The sequence below is a fragment of the Malurus melanocephalus genome, unplaced genomic scaffold (genome assembly GCF_030028575.1).
Source record: "Malurus melanocephalus ecotype Western Australia unplaced genomic scaffold, MMel_1.1 scaffold_87, whole genome shotgun sequence".
In the NCBI taxonomy this organism is placed as follows: Eukaryota; Metazoa; Chordata; class Aves; order Passeriformes; family Maluridae; genus Malurus; species Malurus melanocephalus.
The window spans coordinates 1,682,365-1,706,043 of NW_026623319.1; the positions used below are offsets into that span (position 1 = coordinate 1,682,365).

Genomic DNA, 23,679 nt, shown 5'->3' on the forward strand with positions numbered 1-23,679 from the left:
GTGAGGAAGAGCTGGGGAAGCTCAGCCTGGAGAAAAGGAGGCTCAGGGGCAAACTTCTCATGTCTACAACTACCTGAAAGGACATTGTAGCAGGAGGGGTTGATCTCTTTTGGCAAGTATCAAGTGATAAAATAATGGAAACAGCCTCAAGCTGTGCCAGGGGAGGTTTAGCTTAGATATTAGGAAAAACATCTTCACAGAAAGGGTTGTCAAGCACTGAAACAGGCTTCCCCTAGTAGAGGGGAAGGGGTGGAGTTACCAACCTTTGGAGGGATTTAAAAGACRTGCAGAGTGGCACTTGGGACATGGGTTAGTGGTGGCCTTGGCAGTGCTGGKGTAGTGGTTCAACTCGATCTTAGAGCTCTTTTCCAACTGAAACAATTCCATAATTCTGTGATTCCACCTCCACTTCGCTGCAGGAGGTACTGCCTGGGATGCCCTGACCCAAGGTCACAGCCACAGGGGTTTGCAGCTGGGCACGTTGCTGTGGGTGATCCAGGCTGGCCATGGTGGTTACAACCACATCTGCAGCTCTCCTACGGCTGCAGAGGCTCGTGCTGGTTTACCTTGGYGTGGCAGCATTCACTGGCCCGGCCATCGGCTGCTGCAGTGGAATAAGCTGGACTTGGCAAGAGCACAGCTATTCCTCGAAGGCGAACGGAGGGGAGCGTTGCTATTACTCATCAGTCAAAGACTTTCAGCTGGAATAATCCTCYGCTGGCTATGTGCAGTGTCGAGCCGCAGGGTGGGTGCCTGGGAGCCCCGTGGGAGCTGTTCTGCTGACCCTCGGGCTCTGCTCTGGAGGGCTGCTGCATCCCTMCTGCAGCCACGAGCACAATTTCTGGGATGAGATACACAAGGGGAAGGGAGGGACAAGGAACAGGATTGTTATGGATATTTTGGCACCTGGTTGTTGTTTGGCTGCCCACCTCCACTTGCYTTCCCCTTTCCATAGCACCAGTAAAGGGGATGGGTTGTGGAGCYGACCCTCTGCTCCAGGTGCCCTGTGGGTAGATTTGGGGAGGGGAGGAAGCACTGGTGCGATACACACCATCTTCCCTGCGGCTGTCACAGAGCCAGGGCTGGGAGATGCCGCTGCCCATGTCCTTCCCTTCCCTCCCAGCACGCTGACAGCAGCTCCAGTGCTCAGCCATCGTGTGCAGCTTCTTCCATTCTCTCTTTCTGTGTCTATTTTCCACCTGAGAGAGGTCCCAGCACAGAGAAGGGATGAAGTGGAGCAGATGGGAGGCAGAAAACAAGCCCTGTGAGGCAGAGCTCATCCCAGCGAGCTCATTACCTTCTGCTGCTTTTAATCACATTATTGTGGTGTGAAGGCCATCAATACATCACACACATTTAAAATAGAGCTGGGGAAGGACCATCAGCTCTATCAGCCCGAGAAAGGCCACAGGAACAGATAAGAATAGTCTGTTGCTGCAAAACACATCACTGGGTTGCTTAGTCAAACACTATATATAGCAAGGGATTGAAATAACTGTGGTGGCTTTCAGGGGGGCTGATCTGTGAGCCTGGGGTTGTGCTAATACTTGCCCAGTTTATAGTAATGAAGTCAATTAGTGTGGAGCAGTTGGCAGCTGAGGAGACTCGGCTGCCCGAGGTGTGTGCAGTCCCCTCTCTGCCTTTCCCTGCAGATGGACTGGGGAGCCCTTGGCTTTATGCCGGGGGAGCACTGGCTCTGGGGGTGAGGGAGCTCCACTTGCTCCCCCAGCCTGGCAGGCATCAGTATGTGGCCTCTGGGCTCCAGAGACACGACCTGCACTGTTTACCACTGTTTGGGAGTTCCATTTAGTGCTCCTTTTTTGTTTACAGATTCTATATATATGCATACGTATATATATATAATCTACACACATGCTAAGCTTCAGAAGCAGCATTGCAGTTTGCGAGCACACATGCCGACAGTTCTGTATCTAGTTTGAGTGGAATTTTGAGGTGATTTTAGAGGAAAAAAAGGGATAATCAGGGTAATAAGGTATCCCACACTTTCTGCCCTGCCCTGGATGTGACTGTCGAAGGTGGTGTGTGACACGCAAYCCCACACTGTCCCCAGGGCTGCCCCTGTCTGCCCACTGCCCCCAGCTTCCCTTGGTCTCAGTCCCTTCCTGGTACTGGGGAACCTGAATCCCCTCTGGTCCGTCCCACCACAGATGCAGGTCCCACAAGCACCTCCTGCCTGTGCTCCATCTCTCCTCCCGATCTCTGTGCTTCTGCCGTCACAGTGCAGTTTTGTTTCCTTGCCCTCATTTCAAATCCCATCACTGCCTCAGCCTACTAGGAGAGATAAGAGCTGGGGCGGAGGTAAAACCAGGCCCGTGGTTGTCTGCTGATGGCACATGATGTTCAAAGCACCCTTTGTGTACATGCCCTGATCAGATCATGATGCACATCCTCCCCTCTGTAATCAAGAATCCCAGAGAAGAGCCTTTGGCACTGGTCAGCACACCCCCTTAGCCTCCCAAAATTGCGGCAGCTCAAAGGTGCTTGGCAGAAGTGCGAGGAGGGGATTTGGAGGGGCTCTGGAGAGTTCAGCTGAGAGAATGGGCAGAATCCGAGGGAGAGCGAGCATCAGGCAGTGTTCGGGCAGTGGATCTGCAATGAGTGAGCACTGGGGTTGCAGTCAGAGAGAGCATCTTGGCTGAGAGAAGGGAAGGGCRCAGGAGCACTTAGAAGGTGGAGTTCCTGCCAGCCAGACCCCCAGCATTGCCCAGGGTGGGTCTGAAACAGCCCTGGCAGCCAGTGATCAAGCATGAATCAGTCCCTTTCCTTTAACACTGTGCTAAAAACCATGCACAGCACGGACAGAGCTGCAGTGTTCTTAGCACAAGGATGCAGAGTGCTTGGGAACTGGGATCACACGGTGAGATGCCCCCATTTCTGCTGCGGGAGGGTGTGTGGAAGGTGTCTGGCTGTCAGGAGCCCTCCTAAAGGGAGCTTTCCTGCAAGCGGGGCTGAGAAGAGGGCTTGGGAAGTGATTTTATGAGGTTCTTGTTAATTTGGATCTTGATTCAGATACCAGAAGTGTTTTCCATATTTTCCAGGCATCCATCTGTCACAGTGATGAGCCCTGTACAGTACTTGTCAGCAAATAAATGAAATATTCTGGTGAGATTCACTGCATTTAATGCTGGGAGATGAGATCTGGCTTGCGAGATACTTATACCTCATGCTGCTTATCTTATTTTATACTGATTTTTTTCCCAGTATTTTAATAGATACTGTTTTGATTGTGTAAAATAATACTGTAGAGCATAAGTAACCAGGCAGAGTCCCAGGACTGAGATTGTGGGGAGCATTTTGCATGGGGATGAAGACTGTGGAACATCTTCCAGGCACTGGAAGGGTTGCAGCGAGGGGTCTGGGGAGTGATGGGGATGGTRGGACCGGTAGCCAGGGGCTAACTGGGGAAGCTGGGAGGCCTCTGGCACCACTGKCTCCCACCAAGCCTCTCAGACCTCCAAGTCACTGAACAGAGGATTCATGTGCGACTGTGATGCTGAAGCTCTCTGGCTCCATCATTAAAAAAACCCAGCGGCGCTGGGGGAATTCAGCATTTAATTAACTTGCCAAGTGGTAACGTTGACCAGAATTATGCAGGAAGACTTCTATTTTAGTTAATTACAGTTTTGTTGTCGCCCATTAGTAAATTAAAACAATTGCAGGGTAGGACCCGGTGGAGGTTGGCRAGCGTGGCTGTGGCCACCTGCCAGCCAGTTCTGGAGCTCCAGGGAGGCCGGGCACACCCTCATCCCTGCAGCCCCCGGTGCTGACCCCACATATCACCCACCCTGCCTCACCCCAGGAGGGAACACGGGCAGCCATCAGCACAGCAATTGCTGCCCCTTCAGCCGAGCCGGTGGGAATTGCAGGCAGAGCTGACACCCCAGTGCTGCTCACATGGTACACAACTGAAAACTGCGATGGTCATTCCCACTAAGATACATTGCCCTAAACGAAGCTGCCTTCMCTCGGTCCCTCATGCCCTGAACCCAGGGTTCTGTCCTGCCTCTTGTGACCACATCAGCAGATTGTCTCTCTAGAAACCCACTTTTTCTCTTAACTCCTCTGCAAATCCCAGTGCTTTGGAGGCAAGGAAAGCAAGGAGCCCGAGGAATCAGGGCAGTGACCCTCAAWGCTGTAAGCTGATAACCAGCTGGGCTGGGCAGTGTCCAGCACCCTCACTCCCCTGCCTCTGGCTGGCTGTGTTCCAGTGTGCCCTGCCGTGCCAGTGCCTCTTCATTTCAGATGGCATCTCAGGCATACTTTGGTTTCATCCCTCTTCTCAATTATTGATGCTGTCCTCTGCCTGGAGCCTGCTCTGCGTCCCAGCAGTGTTGCCCATTTCCCTGCGTGCCACAGCCTTCATCAGCCCTACCACCCCATCACCTGTGCTCCACATGGTTAAACCCTCCCGTGCCCACCACCACAGCAAATCTAAGGCAGTAAACCTCAGTGCCAGCCCATCAGGGCCAAGGTTTCTAGTGTCTTTAAGTGCACAGACTCAGACAGAAGCTGCCGTGCCTTTGCCATAAGCTCCTTACCCACTTTCCATCCCAGCAAGGGGCACCCTAGCTTCCTGGGCATCGAAGGGTTTGGACATGTAAAGCATTAAATACAGCCTAATTATTATTATCTTCGTGGGATCTGGTTAATCTCAGTGGGGATTTACAAGCTGTTAGCAAAGCAGCCGCTTCTCCAATGTTTGCATTTTTCTCAGGGGCAGCTTAATCCCCTTGGCCATGTTCTCTGGGAAATGCCTGAGGCCRAGTTATATGGAGGAGGAAGCTGCTTCAGAGCCAGTCCCTGTGAGAGSGAGCAGAGGTGCTGTGGGATAACCAAACACCGAGCCAATAACGCTGCGGGAGAGGGATGGATCATTTGTCACCAGCAGAGCGTGGGGCACTGGCACAAGGCTGGGAGGTGCCTCAGCTTCAGCATATTCACAGAGCTCTTGGGATTTAGCCCCCAGACACGTGACAGGTGTCAGTGCTGGGGCTGATGGAGCTGCAGAGGTGTCTTAAAGGTAGAACCAAGAGCTCAGAATGGTGTACCAGAGGCATTCCCACTGGCATGGGCAGCTTTGCTTGTCTCCACCTTCCTGCAGCTGCCACAGGCAGGATTTCTCTCTCCCTCGTGTGTATGTGGGAGTTGGGCAGCTCACAGCTGCTGCTGCTGCTGGAGCGTTCATTGCAGCCAGTCCAGGCTGCGATGGCAAATGCTGCGCTGGCTGCTGCAGCACGGTCTGTGCTCACACACAGCTCCACGTGGCACTGGGTGTGACAGGGATGGGGCTCTCCCACAGCTCGGGAAAATTCAGTTATTCTTTCACTATTTCTTTACTGTAAGCACACAGTGATTTTCCACAGGGGTTCAGAYTGAAGCACAGGGTGCTGGACTGCTGGCAGGATCTCTTCGGCATGGAAGACCCCAGARGTGTTGAAGGAAAAGCCAGTAAGAGATAATACAAGCTCACCATATGYCAGTGTCTCATTTTGAGTGTCTCTGGGGCTTGGCTGGCACTTCTCACAGCTGGCAAAGGCCAAGGATCCCCTCTGCCTGCCCTTCCTTGGTTCCTGCCTTCCTACTGTACCCAGGCCTTCCTGCCTGCTGTGAGAGATGAGGGGTATTTCAAAGTGGAGCTCCACAATCTTTTTGGCAGGGCTATTTTTAACAGAGATTGTTCCCTTATCCACTTCCCAGTGCGGTCCCATGAAGAGCCGAGCTGTCACATCTACGAGAGCAGGATGGCAGAGTGAGCTGCTCAAACTGGGGCAGCTGCCAAGAGGAATGGCTGTGGAGCCACAGCTGGGAGGAACCTCAGAGAGGATGCTCAGACCAACCTGCAGAGACATCAGATCATAGAATCGTAGAATGGTTTGGATTGGAAGGGACCTTCATCTCATTTCAACCCCTCTGCTGTGGGCTGGGTCACCTTTCACTGGACCGGGTTGCTCAAAGTCCCATCCAGCCTGACCATGAACACTTCCAGGGATGGGCACTCCCATGGAATAGATCAGTACTGTGCTTTTCTGTTTGTGGAGGAGCCCTAAGCCTCATGCTGATGAGATCACACCAGCAGTGACGTCTGCCTCTCCATGGGCACGAGAGCCACCTCCTTGAATGGGACCTGATTGGCACTCAGCATCTGCAGTTGATACCTGGTGGCCAGTGTTGGCCTTCCATGGCCTTTCTGGGCTTGGATATTTCCCTGGAAGTGCAAAAGCAATTATGCCCATCACCTATGCTGAGCTCCACAGTCTGGCAGGTTGGGATGTCATGAGGAGGATATGCAGTGTCCTGTTCAGGGAGGGTGTTAAGGGTCTGGATGAGGCAGGCTGGGTAGTTCAAGGTGAGCTGACCTCCTCCTGCTCCTTAAGATCATGCTGGGAGCTGGTGTGATGGAGTGGGAGAGAGGTATGGGCAGGAGTTGAGCTGAGCTTTGCCCTGGCACATCCAGCCCATACCCTGTGCATCGTGCCCTCCCCTCACTGCCTGCATCGTGGAGGGAACTTTGGCAAAGAAAAATGGGATTCCTGAATGATAAATGAAAGGTCGCRTATTTCCATGAGGCATGGTTTCAATTTGTGTCACACAATCACATTTCCTTCTGCGGTCTGGAATAATTACACAGTGGAGTGGGGCAAGCAGATCTGATTCAGAGGCACGGGAACAGGAACGAGTTCTRAAATAAAAGAAGACAAATGCAATCATTAAGATACAATAGGCTGCAYTTGCCCCTTAATTAGACTTTCTCTTTGATTAAGCAGTAATTAAATATTACCGTGCTGAAAGGGGGGTTTTTAATGGCCCTCCAAAGCCCTAATATTCTTAAGATATTTGTGTGAAGAGCAAGGGCTTCTGCAGGGTGCTGGGGGTGGGAGGATGTTTTGCACCTGTCCCTTCCCTGCAGGAGCAGCCCTACTGCCCCTCTGCTCCCTGGAGAGTGTGGGCTGCATGGCTGCTCCTGGGCTGGATAACTGCAGGAGTGAAGAARTGTTTGTGGGAAAGCTCTGCTCCTCCTGGCCAACACCAGCTGCACGGCATCTCCAGAATCTCATCATAACTTGGAGACTCCTGGGATGCAGGTGACAAGGCTATCACAGTGCTGCTGTCCCATGCGTGTGGGATTTAGAGTCACAGAGTAGAATCATGGAATTSTTTAGGTTGGAAAAGACTCTTAAGATCATAGAATCCAACTTTTATCCCAGCACTGCCAAGGTGCCAAGCCCACCACTAGACTCTGTCCCTAAGCACCTATCTATACATCTTTTAAATCCCTTCAGGAATGGTGACTCCACTGCTTCCCTGGGCAGCCTGTTCYAGTGCTCGACAGCCCTTTCAGTGAAGAAATTTTTCCTAGTATTCAATCTAAACCTCCCTTAGTGCAACCTGAGGCTGTTTCCTCAATGTGATTTTCATGAACATCCTCTTCTCCAGGCAAACCATGGCTTCTGTGGCCCCAGGGGACACAGGTGGCTCACAGCCCTGGCCCCAGGCTGGTCCAACTGAAGACCAAGACCACCTCTCTGACAGCATGACAGCTCCTCAGGGCCAGCCACCTCTGAGGTTGGCCACCCTGAGCTTTGGGAGCCATGGATCAGCAAAGGAGAAGTCTGGGAAAAGAACCTGGAGCATATTGTGCTGTTAGCAGCAAAACTAAGAGATTTAAGTTGCTGAAACATCTAAAGGGAAGGAAATGTCAAGCCCCTATTCCTGGACATTCCTGGGTGGGTAAAAATAGCCCTTGGACAACCCGGGGGAGGAAAGCGCTTCTGATCTCTTAATGCAGAGCCCCTGCCGTAGCCCTGCGGGCTCTCTGCCACTCACAGCCCCGCTTGCCTCTGCTTTTTCCAGGCCATAAAACGACAGCTCTTGCTGAGAATTTCACTAGACGAGATTGTCTTGTTCTTTTCCTGCACAGCRTGTACTTTGGGTAATATCTTTGGGAAATTTTGGCATACTTGTGTACCCAGTGTTTTTGTTAACCTAGAAAAAAAGAGCCGTAAGTGTTATGATTATGCTGTTAAACCTTTATTGTATCAAAGAAAACAAATCAGAGCGAGAGAGGAGCTGTATGGAGCTGAGAAGTGTTAAGCTACAGTAGTAATCTCCCTTTGATTGTTTAATTTCACTTAAAACCCAAAYACCGCAAGGTTGGAGAATGAAAGAGCTGGTGATGCTGAGGGATTGTGGGGGACAGTCACAGTCGTGGTCCCTGTGGCTGGACATCTCTGGGTACTGGACAAAGGTTTGGGCAGGTTGAAGCTGGATGTGGATGGTTTGCAGGGTATGGCTACGGTGGTGCACGCCCTTCTACAGCCCGTGTTTTGGTTTGGGTGGGCTAGGTCCCTTTCACTATTGCCACGTGCCCCATCCACACAGCTCCTCTGCGAGATCCCTGCTGGGATGAAGCTCCCAAAATTTCAACAGAACTTTTCCTTCCACTCTTTTGCAGAAGAACGAATGGCTGTGCTTGAACTGCCAAACTCAGCGGCTGCTCGAAGGCAGCCTCGGTGACCCTGCCCCAATGCCACTGCCTACCCCAAAGCCGTCCACCGGCTCCCCACGGCACCAGCCRCCCGCCGCCGGCCAGCAGCAGAGAGCGCCCACGCCGGCATTTGCCCCTGCCGAGCCGGCAGCACCCCCTGAGCAGCAGCCCTCACCCGCCAGGAGCCTTCGGGCTGCTGAGCAGAGCAGGACCCCAAGCCCTGCCCCAGCAGAGAAGAAGCCCCCAGCGCCAGCAGAAAAGAAGCCCCCGGTGCCRGCAGAGGAAAAGCCACTGCCCAAAGCTGCCCCAGAGCCTTCCAGAGCTCCTGAGACCGTCACTCCAAAGGGGAAGAGCGTGACCCCCAAACCAGAGGTGGAGAGCAAGGAGAGCCGGACACTCCCCGAGGCGCCACGGGCGAAGGAGCAGGAGGTGAGCTCTCAGGATTCACCCAGCTCCAAGCCTCCCTGGGCACCACCACATCCTGCCCCAGGCTGGCATGGTACGGAGCTGTTCCTCTGCCGGCAGTTGTGCCCAGAAATGGGGAGGATTATTCCAAATTAGAACACAAACCATGCTGCTGAGGCCATTTGCTTCAGGAAATGATCTTTGGGGAACACTGGGCTCCAAACACTGCTGCCTCAGCACTCCCGAATGCCTTAGGACCTTCAYAGGCTCCATGGCAGTATGCTAGTATTTGCCTTCTTTTTATTAGGATTACATCAATTCGGGCATAATGTRATCATTCAGGTCATCTCTGGCCTTCGGATTTGTTTTAAAATAATATAAGGGTAGTTGGGATTTGTCATGAAATGGAAAAYGCATTTTCCAACATTCCAGGTTACAGCAGTGGGCGTTTTTCAAGCTCCTCATCCCACCTTTTCTAAAATTCAAAACAATTTGGGGAAGCATTTGGCTGCCTTGGGATGGTGTTCCCCCACAYGCAACCATCCCAGCAGCAGCCATCAGAGCCCTCCATGGGAGAGGACATGGCAGAAGGTCCCCGCTAGCCAGGAGAGAATGGTTGCCCCCCTCACTGCTGTTCAGCCCCCAGGAAAGAGACACCTTTGCTCTCCAAATCAAGTGGTCTGTGGTGCCTCTGTGCTGGCAGGGTGACAGGTCCTGTGTGTAGCACCAGGGCTGGGTGTGACCCCCATGGCTCAGAGRCTCGTCCCCACACTGCCTAATTGTCAAGCCAATTAAAGGAGCTTTTTATTTCTACTGGCATGTAACAAGGATCCTGGGTACCACTCTGCTTCTGAAGGTGCCTTGGGCCCCAGTTTTTTAAACATTTTTATTAGTCCCCCGATGTCTTTATCCCTGGGTCCATTTGCTCTATCATCCCCTGCTTGCAGCACACCCTGTCACTTGCCTTTGTTAGCACAGATGAGTTGCTGAGGAGCCACTGAATTGGGGGACACAGGTCAGCACCCAGCCTTTGTGTTGGGCTGGCTCCCAGTCGTGCCCAGACTCTCTGTGCATTCCTTGGGAGAGRGTTTGGGGGGGAAGTAGGAGCAGCTGCTCTGGACCTGCCTGGATTTGACACTGTGCTCTCCCTTGCATGCAGGACGGGAGCAAGCCTTATCCCCCAGACCTGTCCCGCAGTCCCCAGAGCCTCAGTGACACCGGCTATTCCTCTGACGGCATCTCCAGCTCACAGAGCGAGATCACTGGCCTGGTGCAGCAGGAGGAGGAGAAGCTRAGCAGCACTGGGCTGGCCGGGCAGAGCCCTCCCAGCCCCTCTGAGCTCACCAAGCTGGAGAGCAGCATGCGGCCCCTCCTGGAAGGCCGGGGTGCACCAACGGAGTCCCCCGAGCGTGGCAAGAGCCGCACAGAGCCACAGGAGGACCAGCGGCAACAGCAGCGGCCACGGTACCTCTCCATCACCCCCGAAGCCTTTGACTCGGACGAGGAGCTGGAGGACATCCTGGAGGAGGATGAGGAGTGGGACAACCAGCGGGAGCGTCGGGAGAGTGCCGAGTCCTCAGATGAGTTTGGCAGCAAGCTGCGGCATGACTATGTGGAGGACAGCAGTGAGGGGGGCTTCTCCCCAGTGCCCCCCCGGGCCAAGGGCCAGGAGGCAGAGGTGACCGATGAGGAGTTCATGCGGAGACAGATCCTGGAGATGAGTGCTGAAGAGGACAACCTCGAGGAGGAGGAGGAAGGCTATGGGCGCACAAAGTACAGCGTCCCCAAAGCTGGGCAGAAGACCAAGGCGGAGAAGGGCAAAGAGGCAGCGCCAGCCAAGCGGCGTCTGCCACACGGTGCCAGCAGCATGTACACAGAGGAGAGCAAGGAGGTGGAGGCAGTGGAGGGTGATGACTTGAGCACAGCCCAGGGTGGGCTGAGGCGATTCAAGACCATTGAGCTGAACAGCACAACTGGCTACGGCCGGGAGATGGAGATTGCCCAGGAGCCAGATACCAGCCTGGACCGGGAGCCTGAGCTGGAGATGGAGAGCCTGACAGGCTCCCCTGAGGAACGCTCCCGGGGAGAGTACTCCTCCACCCTGCCAGCCACAACACCCAGCTACACCTCGGGCACCTCACCTACCTCCATCTCCTCACTGGAGGAGGACAGCGACAGCAGCCCCAGCCGCCGGCAGCGACTGGAGGAGGTGAAACAGCAGAGGAAGGCTCGGCATCGCTCACACGGCCCCTTGCTACCCACCATTGAGGATTCATCTGAGGAGGAGGAGATGAGGGAGGAAGAGGAGCTGCTGCGGGAGCAGGAGAAGATGCGAGAGGTGGAGCAGCAGCGCATCCGGAGCACAGCGCGCAAGACCAAGCGCGACAAGGAGGAGCTGAGGGCCCAGCGGAGGAGGGAACGCTCCAAAACCCCCCCCAGCAATCTCTCCCCCATCGAGGAYGCCTCCCCCACAGAGGAGTTGCGACAGGCGGCGGAGATGGAGGAACTGCACCGCTCCTCCTGCTCTGAGTACTCGCCTTCCATCGACTCAGAGGCAGAAAGCTTTGATGCCGTGGCCTCCAAGCTGTACAAGTCAGGCAGCGAATACAACCTGCCCACTTTCATGTCACTGTACTCCCCTACAGAGAAGGTGGAGAGTAGCACCAGCCAGCCTACCAGCAAGCCCCTGAAGAGCGCTGAGGAAGCCTACGAGGAGATGATGAGGAAGGCAGAGATGATGCAGAAGCAGCAGGTCCAGCAGGCCCAGCCGGCCTCTTCCTACAGCAGCACCTACCAGGTTGGCTACCGCAGTAGTGAGAGCCAGAACGGCTTTGAGTACCAATATGGCGAGGAGTACCGGTATGACGGTGGCCTCACGCGCTCCTCCCAGCCTGACTATCCCAGTGCCCTGCCGAAGGCAGGAGCCGTGTACGAGGAGATCCTGCAGACCTCACAAAGCATCTCCAGGATGCACCAGTCCTCTTCCTTTGACCTGGCCCTCGAGCAGGGTGAGAAGGTGAAGGGGCAGGAGGAGGTGTACCAGGAGAAGCGCTTCCTCAATGCCGAGAGCGCCTACGCTGACCTGCTGAAGCAGAACGGCGGCCCGCTCACCCCCGGCACCAGCCCCACACAGCTCTCCGCTCCCGTCTCCTTTGCCAGCTCTGACAGCAGCCCCGGCAAGACTATTCCTGATGTCCGGGTCACCCAGCATTTTGCAAAAGAGGGACAAGACCTAGCCAAGCTCCCGAGTGCCCCGGCAGCACCCAGCCCAGTATCCAAGGCTGCCACCACTCCTTATTCTTACAGCAAAGGCACCAGCACGGTGACAACAGCGGCAGGCAGCCCTGGGAGTGCACTGCGAAGCTACAGCTCACCTACTCCAGAGGCCCCATCSATAGCTGGGAGAAGCTACACTCCATCAAAGAGCACTGTCAGCTATGGCTCACAGACAGAGGACACCAGCAGAACCAGGACAGTGGAGATTAGCGTGCAGACAGCCAGGGAGAAGCTCCCAGCCGCGAGCGACAGCAAGCCCACACTGCCCAAGACATACACCTTCTTCAAGGGCTCCAGCCCTCCGCTCTCACCCACCTCACCCACACAGAGCCCCACCCGCACCACAAAGGCCACAGCAGAGTTTTCCACGCAGACACAGAGCCCAATCCTCTCATATGAGGGTATTTCTGCTCCTAGTGCTAGTCCGGACACCACTTCCCCCATGGTGGCGCAGGGGACACAGACGCCACACCGGGCGGGCTCTCCACGCCTGACCAGGCAGGCCTCCTCGCAGGACTCCCCCTTCATGGTGATCACACTGGCAGCTGATGCAGCCAGCCAAACCAAGCCAGTCAGCTCCGGCGCCTTGACGTCCCCCACTTCCTCCCCTACCAGGCCAAGCCGGCAGCTGCTGGCACATGGCTACACCCAGACACCAGAGCCAGAGCAGTCAGCAGGTGCCTACATCAGGGCACAGCCAGTGAAGGAYCACGCCCAAAAAGCACCTGCTGTGACTTCAGCTGCCGATGGCATCACAGGGCTGTACAGCTGGGGAGCACTCCCCGCGGAAAACATCTCTCTCTGCCGCATCTCCTCCATCCCCGGCACATCCCGGGTRGAGCCAGGCCCCAAGGTGCCAAGCAGCAATGCTGTGGACTTACGGACCGCATTGAAGTCTGCCCCCATCATCATAACAGACCAAGGCATGGATCTCACCTCCTTGGCCACCGAGGCTAGGAAGTACTGCCTCACCCTGGACCACATTCCAAACCGGCAGTCCACAGCCATCCAACCCTTGATCATCAACCTCAATGCCCAGGAGCAGCCTCACGCCATCATTGCGGCAGCCAGCACTGCCAGCCTGGCCATCGCCTCTCCCATGATCCTCTCRCAGTCCAAGCAACCCATAGTCTATGGAGACCCTTTCCAGAGCCGTGTGGATTTYGGACAGGGAACTGGGAGCCCAGTGTGCTTGGCACAGGTGAAGCAGGTAGAGCAGGGTGTTCAGACAGCCACTGTCAGAGCCAGYGGGGTGACCAGTGGCAAGCCCGAGCCCACCGCTGCCCCCCAGACCAAATTTGCAAGGTATGGCATGCCAGGTCAGATGGTGAAGAAGGACGTGCTCCTCACACAGACYGGTGGGGCGCAGAATGCCGGCGGCCTCCCACAGTCCTTCCCACCGGAGCCAGGATCGGAGGTGTACCGGGCAGTGCCAGTAGAGCTGAAAAGCCAGAGTCCTCTCCTTGCCCTRGGTGGCAGGAAATCCCAGGTGATGATGGTGCAGATGGAGGAGGCAGCAACTGGCCCGGTGACCAAAGTGCTGAAGGAGGAGGCACCAGCCAACGTTCTGGACCTCACKGGTGTGAAGCCAGAGAGCCAGGTGGCCTGCTGTGACATGGTCTACAAGTTTCCCTTTGGTGGCAGCTGCACTGGCGCTTTCAACCCCACCTCCAAGATGCCAGAGAAGAAAGCTGGAGAGGCAGCAGTGGTGCCTGGTAGGAAAGCTGGTGGGACAATGTATGGAAGCAGAGAGCCAGAGCTGCCAGAGGCCTTCCCTTACCGGGAGCAGCCAGCCCCAGCACCTGCACTCTACGAGGAGCAGAAGTTTTACCCACCCAGCGCCTTTGGACGCCTTTACTCCTCCATGTCAGACACAAACCTCTCTGAAATYGGGATGAGCTACTACCACACAAAGGGGGAACAGCCCTTCCCCGCTCCAGCAGGCGATGCCGCTGTGGACCTCAGCACCATGAAGCACTCCTACAGCGTGGGCTTTGCTGAGGGTGGTTACTTGGGCCAGGGGCTACAGTACGGCTCTTATTCCGACCTCCGCCAACCAGGTGAGCTGCTAAGCCACCCATTCCCCCTGCGGAGATACAGCTCAGCCTCCAACATCTACTCTGATTACCGTTTCTCACACCGGGGGGACCTGGCCAGCTTCCAGGAGTCCAGCCTGGCCCACTACAGTGCCACCACAGCGCGTGAGATCAGCCGCATGTGTGCTGCCCTCAACTCTATGGACCAATACGGGGGCCGGCATGCTAATGGCCCCGATGTGCTGCCTTATGGCCCCAACACCGGGCAGGGGGGCACAGGGGGCCTGGCAGCTCAGCAGCAGGGCCCTGTGCCCCCCAAACCTAGTGGGATGTACAACCCCACCTTCCCYGAGGGACGGCAAGGCTTCAGCAACCTGGCACAGTACAACGTTCCTGGTGTCCGCCTGGGCGCTATCCGGCAAATGCTTCCTTCCACCGCAACCGTGCGGGCTGCTGACGGCATGATCTACTCCACCATCAACACTCCCATTGCCTCCACACTGCCCATCACCACCCAGCCAGCCTCGGTGCTGCGGCCCATGCTGCGTGGGCTGTATAGACCCTACGGCCCGGGCGGTGTGGCAGCAGTCCCCCTGGCCAGCTTGGCCAGGCTGCCAGTCGTCACCCCCCGTGTCCCACTGGCAGCACAGAGCCTCTACCGCTACCCAACCCCAAGCCGGGCAGCCCCAGCAGCCTCTGTGATGGAGACACCCGTCTACCTGGGGAAGCCCGTCACCAGCACAGCACCGGYAGCAGTGGGAGCTTCTACCGCTCCCAAAGCCCCCGCTGCCCCGGCTGCCCCTGCCAGTGGCTTGCAGAGAGCGGAGCCGCCACCAGCTGCCCCCCGTGCGGAGGCACCGGCAGCACCAGCAGCCCCCAAGGAGAGTGGGCCAGTGGCCACAGCGCCCAAGCCACCACTGGATGGAGCTCAGCGGGAGGAGCGGGAGCGGGAGCGGGAAGAGGAGCGTCAGCGCAAGCAGCAGGAACACGTGCTGCAGCTGGAGCGGGAGCGCGTGGAACTGGAGAAGCTGCGGCAGCTGCGGCTGCAGGAGGAGCTGGAGCGGGAGCGTGCAGAGCTGCAACGGCACCGGGAGAAGGAGCAGCTGCTGGTGCAGCGGGAGCTGCAGGAACTGCAGTGCATCAAGCAGCAGGTGCTGCAGCAGCAGCAGGAGGAGCGGCATGCACAGCTGGCGCTGCAGAGAGAGCAGCTCGCCCAGCAGCGCCTCCAGCTTGAGCACATCCACCAGCTCCAACACCAGCTGCAGCAGCAGCTGGAGGAGCAGAAGCGGCAGAAGACCATCTTCCCCACTCCCGTGGAGCCCACTGCTCGCYCCACCGAGGGGACCGCTGAGGCGCCACGGGTGCTGCCGCACAATGGGCAGGCATGGCCCCCACCGGGCCAGGCACCCCCAGAGGGGCCCGCTGGTCCCCGCTACCCCATGCCACAGCGGCCACTCAGCAGCTCAGCCTCAGACATGTCACTTCAAGTTGAGGAGTCCTGGGAGCCCGGCCGGGGTATCAAGAAGAGGAACTCGATGCCGCGGCTGCGGGATGCCTACGAGAAGGAGACCTTTGCGGCACGGAAGACGGCAGACAGCAGTGTGCAGACGGATGATGAGGACGGCGAGGAGCGGTACATGCTGTCACGGCGGCGGCGGACACGGCGCAGCGCTGACTGCAGTGTGCAGACGGACGAGGAGGACAATGGGGAGTGGGAGCAGCCCGTGCGCCGCCGGCGCTCCAGGGCCTCACGGCACGCTGAGGCCAGCGCCGAGGGCAAGACGGACGGGGCAACCCGTGGCACAGCCAGCGTGGGTATCCAGACCATCAGCGACTGCTCGGTGCAGACAGAACCTGACCAACTCCTCCGCGTCTCCCCCTCCATTCACATTACCACCCATGACCCCCGAGTGGAGATCGTGAAGTACATCTCAGCCCCAGAGAAGACGCAGCGGGGCGAGAGTCTGGCCTGCCAGACAGAGCCGGAGCCAGCTCCCCAACCTGGCGTCGTGGTCCCCCAGCTGACAGTGCCCACCACCATTACACCCTACTCCACCAACCTCCAAATAGTGAGCACAGGCCCCCTGGACCCCCACGCTGTCCGGCATCAGACCCTGGGCAAGTTTGAAAAGAAGAAGCCAGATCCCCTGGAAATTGGTTACCAGTCCCATCTGCCAGCTGAATCCCTCTCCCAGCTAGTAACTCGACAGCCACCCCGCTCTCCCCAGGTCCTCTACTCACCCGTCTCCCCCTTGTCCCCCCATCGTCTCCTGGAGTCCTCCTTTGCCACTAGCGAGCGGCTGAACAAGGCCCACGTTCCCCCACAGAAGCACTTCACCACCGACTTAGCCCAGCGCCAGCAGACGCTGCCACGCCCCATCAAGACCATGCAGCGCTCCTTGTCTGACCCCAAGCCCATCAGCCCCACTGCCGAGGAGGCTGGCAAGGACAGGTTCTCCCTCTACCAACACCCGCTGCTCCCCAGCTCACAGGTATGTCACCACGGGGAACAACCTTCCGCTCAGGGAACAGCCCTGGGAGGCACCTCAGGACATTTCAGTTTCATTAGTGCTGTGGCAATTAATATTTCAAAAGGCTGGCCTCCCRCAGCAGCTGATGGCAGCCTGCAGGCACCGACATGTGTGCCAATACCAGCAGCTGAAGGGATGCCCTGGAGGTCCACTGGCTGCGTGAGCCTGTCAGCGGGCAGGAGATTCTGTGGGTTGGCAGCATCAGGGTTGTCCCCTGCCCCAGATCTTCTCAAGGAGCCCTTCTCTCTCAAGGAGCCACCACCATGCACAGCTCTCTTCAGTATTGTGGTGGCTCTTGCTCACACCTTTGCCCCCATCGAGGTTGCCTTGRTCAGTCAAGTGCCCAGCCAAGAGTCCTGGGGCAATTACTGCAACAGCAGCACCCCTGGGCAGTCCCCCAAGTCCTTTTGCCAAGTGCCTGCGGACAGAAAGCATTTTTTTACAGCAGAGGATATGCACGTGGCCAGCTCGGCGCTTGGCTGGCTGCCACCCCCGGTAATTACTCACGGAAAGCGCCCTGCCTGTTACTTCCATCCTATTTATTGCGCTTTTACATAAACGCCGCTTTCTCGGTGCGTGAGGGAACACGTGCACAGTGGGACGCCTTAGCCCAGCCCCTGGAGCATGGGWGGAGCCGTGGGGTGGGAAGTGGGGGGACACCCGCCTGCCCCGCTGACCAGGTGTGCCTTGGCTTTGCAGGTGGGGGGGCTGCAGTCGAGCTCTCTGGCACGCAAGGTGAAGAGGACGCTGCCCAGCCCACCCCCTGAGGAGCCCCACGTCCCCCTGGCGAGCCCAGCTGCCTCCCAGCTCTACCTGAGCAGCCTGGCCTCCAAGGCCACCGCACCTGTCACCAAGGCCAGCCTGCTGAAGGAGCTGGACCGCGACCTGAGGCTGGTGGAACACGAGGCCACCAAGCTGCGGAAGAAACAGGCAGAGCTGGACGAGGAGGAGAAGGAGATCGACGCCAAGCTGAAGTACCTGGAGCTGGGCATCACCCAGCGCAAGGAGTCGCTGTTGAAGGATCGRGTTGGTGGGCGGGACCACCCCTACCTGCGCTACCCCGGGGATCGCCGTGACTACCTGTCGGACAGYGAGCTGCACAGCCTGCGCCTCGCTGCCTATGACAGCGCCGGCCTGCGCCCTGCCGGGCAGTACCCCGACTACACCGCCGCTGCCGCTGCCGCTGCCTCCTACGGCGCCTACCCGTACCCTGCCCCGCAGGGCCCCRCTGCCTTCCCACCACCACGCCTGCAGCACCCCCAGTACCCCACAGCCAGCACCTCACAGGATGGCTTGTCGGCAGCCCCACTGCCCTCCTTCACCTCACCTGGTGCCTTCCCGGCCCCAGGCACCACATACCCTGAGCTGGCCACCCCAGCCCAGCCAGGCTTCCAGCCCCAACAYCCCTACCAAGCCCCAAGCGCCTTTGCTGGGGCAGCCACCGTTCCAGCAGCACAACCCACCCTCTACCAGAGCCCAGCAGACATGGCTGGCGGGCACCAGAAGCCAAGGCAGACCTCTCTGGCTGACCTGGAACAGAAGATCCCCACCAACTACGAGGTCATCGGTGCGGCCACCAGCTCCTCCGCTGTGCCTGACGTCACCTTCAGCTCTGCACCGGCAAGCGGTGGCTACGAGCAGTACAAGGCGCCTGAGACCCGGCCAGCCGAGAGAACCAGCACAGTGCCGGGCCCTTCAGCCAGCTACTCTTCCGAGTCCCTCTACACCAGTCTGGAGCAGAACATTCCCCGTAACTATGTGATGATTGAGGACATCAGYGAGCTCACCAAGGAGAGTCCAGCGGTGGATGGGCAGAAAGTRGAGCCGGTGGGCACAAGCACTGACAGCCGCCACAGCAGAGAAAAGAGTGATCTAGGGGACACTGAGGGCTCTGGCCGTCCCTGCTGCTACAGCAAAACCGAGGAGGAGTCTGAGGAGGACATCTATGATCATCATGGCCCTGACCATCGTGGGAAGAATAGCTACTACCGGGGCACAGAAAGCAATGGCAGGGTATCAGGGAGCTCCACCAGCTCGAGCTACTACTACGGGGACAGTGAGTACCGGCACTCCTCACGGATGGACAAGCACAGCTCTGGCACACCGCTACCGAAGCATTCATCCAAAAACCTGGCACCCGCCGTCATCTCCTCCAAGCGCAGCAAGCACAGGAAGCAGGGCATGGAGCAGAAGATCTCCAAGTTCTCCCCCATTGAAGAAGCCAAAGATGTGGAGTCAGACCTGGCCTCCTATTCAACAACCACCTCGATTGGCAGCAGCAATGTGGCCTCCAGGGCCAAGAAGCTGCAGGATGAGATCACCTATGGCCTGAAGAAAAATGTCTATGAGCAGCAGAAGTACTACGGTGTCTCCAGCCGGGATCTGGTGGACGAGGAGGAGCGGGTCTACTCTTCTAGCAGCAGAACCCGMTCCTCTGGCTATGGGGTGGAAAAGTCCTCCAGCCGGGAGATGGGAGGCCGGAGCAAGTCCTATGAGCGGGAGAGCATGGAGCGCTCCCAGAAAGTCAGCTCCAAGCCCTCATCCCTCAGCATGAGCCAGAGCCGTGGGCGGGCGCCCATGCGCTCACAGCCCTCAGAGGAGGAGAGCCCCGTCAGCCCCATGGGGAGGTCAATGGGGGGGTCACGCACTACAGGAGGGCCGGGCCCCCAGTCAGCAGGGGACCCCTGCTCSCAGTTCTGCTCCAGCCACTCGTTGCCTGATGTGCAAAAGCATATCAAAGATGTGCCAAGGAGTCACTCGTACAAGCACGAGGAGGGCTACGGCATGGATGATACCCATTGCGTTGTCTCAGACAGCGAAGGTAACGGCTCCCCGTGGTGATCTCCCAGAGCATGGCACTTCCCCGGGGCATGCCAGTCYGCTCGTACGCAGAGACACTCTCACCGCCTCAGTTTGCTTGACACGTGCCTTCCTCCCCCTGCCCTGGGTGTTCGGTGTTAGCTGGTCCTGCACGGTGCCCTGCCACGCCGCGTCCCGTCCCCAGGCACGTGCTGTCCCTTGCGCGCGTGCCTGTTGCTTGCCCCTCCCATTCATTGCATGGCTTCCACCCGCGCAGCCTCAACTGAGAGATTATTGACTGTGGTTTGTTTTTGGTTTCCGAAGCYTATCATTTGGGTCAGGAGGAGACAGACTGGTTTGATAAGCCCAGGGAGGCGCGGGCAGAGAGGGTCAGGCACTACGGTGGCCACTCTTCCTCGCAGAAGAGACCCCCAGTTAAGCACACCTACCACGATTATGACGAGCCCCCCGATGAAGACCCTTGGCAGCACGACGACTACCCTCAGCACCGCGAACACCGGCACCACAGGGAGTATGATCGCCATGCTGGCTCCTCCCGGCACACCAGCGACGAGCCCCCACGCCGCTCGGCAAAGCAGCACCCACGAGAATCTGGCCGCCATGAGCCCCGTGGCCATGGGCCTTCAGCTGGCCCCAAGAAGGCGCAGCAGTCCGAGTCCCGCGCGTCTTATGGCCCCAGCTCCGCTGAGTATGCCCCGTCATCCCGCCCCGCTGCTCACCACCATGGCACTGAGACCCCCAAGGCACAGAAACCTTCCCAGCCGCACGGGTCAGCCACACCAGCGCCGAAGTCGGAGCCCCTGGCACACCCACAGCAGCCTGCGGCCAGGCAGCAGCAGGCAGGGCAGCCGGCAGCACGGCAGCAGCCGGCAGCACGCCAGGCTGCCCAGCCAGCAAGCTCAGCACAGCCCGAGACCAGGGGCAGGACACAGGGACCCCCCTCATCCCGGCCACCGCAGCAGCAGCCAGGGCCGGCCCAGGCAGCAGGGAAGGCACCGGCCACACTCCATGCACAGCCGGGCGGACACCCAGCACCGGCGGTGAGTATGGGTGTAGCTGGCCAGGCTGCCTCCTGATCCCACAGCTCTGCCTGGGATCRGCACAGCAGGCTGTGGCCAGGGGCTGGCAAGGGAAGGGCTGGGGATGGGAGCCATGGGTCAAAGTGTATCCCACTCATATGCCCACTACAGCCACCCCTGGGTGATGTGGGAGCTGTCATCACTTCCAGGAGACTCAGGACTATGCCACTATGTCCTGGATCCCTTGCTGCCTCTTTTGGGGTTGTGGAGCAATGATCAGGGGCTTCAGTGTCTCCTCCCAGCCTGGGCCACCCCCAGAGGATGCTCTACAGGGAGGGTGAGCCCTGAGACCTGTTTTCCCCATTCCAGACAAAAGCGGAGCCAACGGACACGTCCAAACCTGCAGCAAAAGTGCCACAGCAGCCGGGGAGAGCGCCGTCAGCGCAGCCCCTGGGAGCAGCAGGTCAGTGAGCCCCAGTGGTCCTGTGTCATTTATCCTCCACCATGTCAGCTGCCTGGCACCCCAAAGCTCAGTCGAGCTCCCCCAGCTGGGCCTGTCCCCTGCTAACAGTGGCTTCCTTTGTCCCCCAGCAGACAGCAAGGCCGGTCCAAGGGCAGCCGGGCCACGTGGTCCCGCGGGCATGGCCACGGGGCAGCCCGGTGGGGAAGGAGAGAGCGTCTTCTCCAAAATCCTGCCAGGGGGGGCAGCGGAACAAGCAGGCAAACTGACTGAAGGTGAGGGCTGCTCCCGGGACGGGGACAGGGTGGTGATGCTCTTCTGTGTCAAGATGGAGTCAAGCACTTGGGGATGGCTGGATGCAGCCAGTGGGATGCAGTGCTCCCAGTTTGGGGCCTAGGGTGGTGGAGGGCCAGGGTCCCTATGCCATACTGACATCTCTTCTGGCTTTCCCACAGCGGTGTCAGCTTTCGGCAAGAAGTTCACTTCGTTCTGGTGAAAACGGCACAAGGTGAGTTGCAGCCAGCAACAAGTGGTGCGCCATGGGCTCTCCCTGCCCCTGCCATGCCTGATGCCCTGTTCCCTTGCTCCCTCCTATTGCAGGAGTTTGGGAAGTGAGTGAAGATTGAGTCGTTGCAGTGGAAAAACCTATGAAGAAGCCAATGAATTCAGCACGCRGCGCCAGACTCTGAGTATAACGGTGAGTGTGGAGTATACCTGCACCCAAGTCCTCTCCACCATGGCAGTCCTGAGGTTCCAGCAGCATCACTGTCCCCTCAGTAYCTGCTGAGTCCTGCCTTGCCACACTAGCAGCCCCCAGTCTGCGAAAGACGTWGTGCACCATCCTATTTGTGCTGGGCCACTGATCCTCATCTTTATCYCCAAGTGCCAGCCCCAAGCCACAGCATGGGGCTTGGCCTTGTTCCCCAGTCCCAGCAGCGCTGGTGCAGACCCCGGGTTTCCAGGGAAGGTTTGGGCTGCCCAGGCTCTGCTCTGGGAGCCCATCCAGCGCGGGGGCGGGCGGGGGCGGCRGCAGCTGCTCCGCCGGCAGTGCTTCTTGGCTCTCTGGGACCCTTYCCTCGGGCCAGCGCTGCTGCTCGGCGGGATCCCTTCCGCAGGGAGGGGCTGCTCGGACTAACGCCTCTCCCTCTGTCTCTCGCAAGCTTTTGAAAGCAGGGCGATTCCTGGATGCTGGACCAAACGGCGGCCGAGCAGGGGCCCGGCGGACGCCCCGGGGCGGGTGCCCCCCACGCCTGGCGAGCAGCTCCGGCGCGGCACACGGCGAGCCCCGGCAGCTGCCCTGAGGGGATGGGCCTGATCCGGACCGTCGGGTCAGGCCCCGTAGGTGGGCTACGGCCCTTTCTCAAGATTATACGCAGAGTTGCTCCCTATGAACCCCAGCTCTGGCCTCTTCATAGGTTTTTCCCCCCCGCGAGCCGAGGGCTGGGCGCCGTGGGCGCCGCTCCTCCTTCCCGACCCCACCCGCCCCGCCGGGGCCGTCCCCGCGCCCCCTGCACTGCGGCTGCTCCCGGCCCCGCCGGGGAGCCCCGGAGCGCGTCAGCTAGGACCTAACACTGTTTCACTACCGAAATACGAGGCCATAGGACTCTTGACAGGCGGCGCGGCCGGCTGGGCGCGTGTCCCGAAGCCATTGGAAGCATTGAAAGGGCCGCGCTCGCCCTCGCCACGCAGCCAGCGCGCCTGCCGCCGGGCACCCCTTTTCTTTCAAGAACAGCCTTAATCATCCCACTTTGATTTCTGTGTATACCTCATCCGCACCGGGGGGTGGGGGGGGGGGCACGGGGCGTCGTCAGGGGGGGTCCTTTTTTCTTCTCSGTTTCTTTGGGTTCATTTTCTTTTGGTTTCGGGGTTTTATTTTTCTAAAGTTTATACCAAATCCTCTTCCCTCTTTGCTTTGTGCGATGAGTTAGCACACGGGCTGTCGTCTGTAGAAGCAATAGAGTGCAGGAGGCTACAAAAGAGCACAAATCCCGTGGAACAAGATCAGGAGAGCTTTGCCTCCGGCAGTATCCTTCCTTTTACTGTGCAATCCAAGTCCTTCTCAAGCCATTTTGCGGGGACGGCCGGCGCAGCGGCCGGCGGCCACAGCCTACTCGCCCTGCCAGGAGGGGATTCCCGGGGGGGAGGCAGCCCGAGGAGGGGGCTCGCCCGCGCCCCGCCGCCTCCCCGCGCTGGCAGCGCCCCGCCGGCACCCCCGTGGCGGGGGGCAGCCGCCCGCTCACCCGCCTGATGTTCTATGCAACGAAATAACACGACTCCAGAACAAGACCTGTGAATAGCTAATCAGTTCAATGTCGCGCCTAAGGGTTCCATCGCAAAGCGTGCCGCTGAGCGACCCGAGAACTATTCTGTACCGACCACCCGTGCGTATGAATTCGTGGCATGTTCGACCCACGGAGGGCCACTTTGCCAAAGGGCAGCCCTAGCGCCCGTGACCGTCTGTCCCGTCGTAGAGCATGGCTTGCTACTTCTCTGCACGGTTCCACCCGCCTTTCAGTGCTTGCTGTTCTTTGCCTGGACTTTTCTTTTTTTCTTCTCCATCAGTCCATCGCTGTACTGAAAGCTCTTAGCAGATTTATGCACTTGTGATCGAGGACCCGGCTGCCGT

General features: G+C 58.3%; 1 protein-coding gene across 1 annotated transcript in view; it reads left to right on the plus strand.

Moving 5' to 3' along the window:
* Positions 1-21,562, plus strand: part of BSN (bassoon presynaptic cytomatrix protein) — an 87,027-nt gene extending 65,465 nt beyond the window's left edge. Inside the window, exons 4-10 of the mRNA XM_057367976.1 lie at positions 8,474-8,935; positions 10,071-16,715; positions 17,454-19,575; positions 19,878-20,614; positions 20,963-21,056; positions 21,185-21,328; positions 21,509-21,562. Of these exons, the coding sequence (XP_057223959.1) occupies positions 8,474-8,935; positions 10,071-16,715; positions 17,454-19,575; positions 19,878-20,614; positions 20,963-21,056; positions 21,185-21,328; positions 21,509-21,549 (10,245 nt within the window). The 3' untranslated portion in view covers positions 21,550-21,562. The remainder of the gene's footprint in view (positions 1-8,473; positions 8,936-10,070; positions 16,716-17,453; positions 19,576-19,877; positions 20,615-20,962; positions 21,057-21,184; positions 21,329-21,508) is intronic.
* Positions 21,563-23,679: the final 2,117 nt, after the last annotated feature.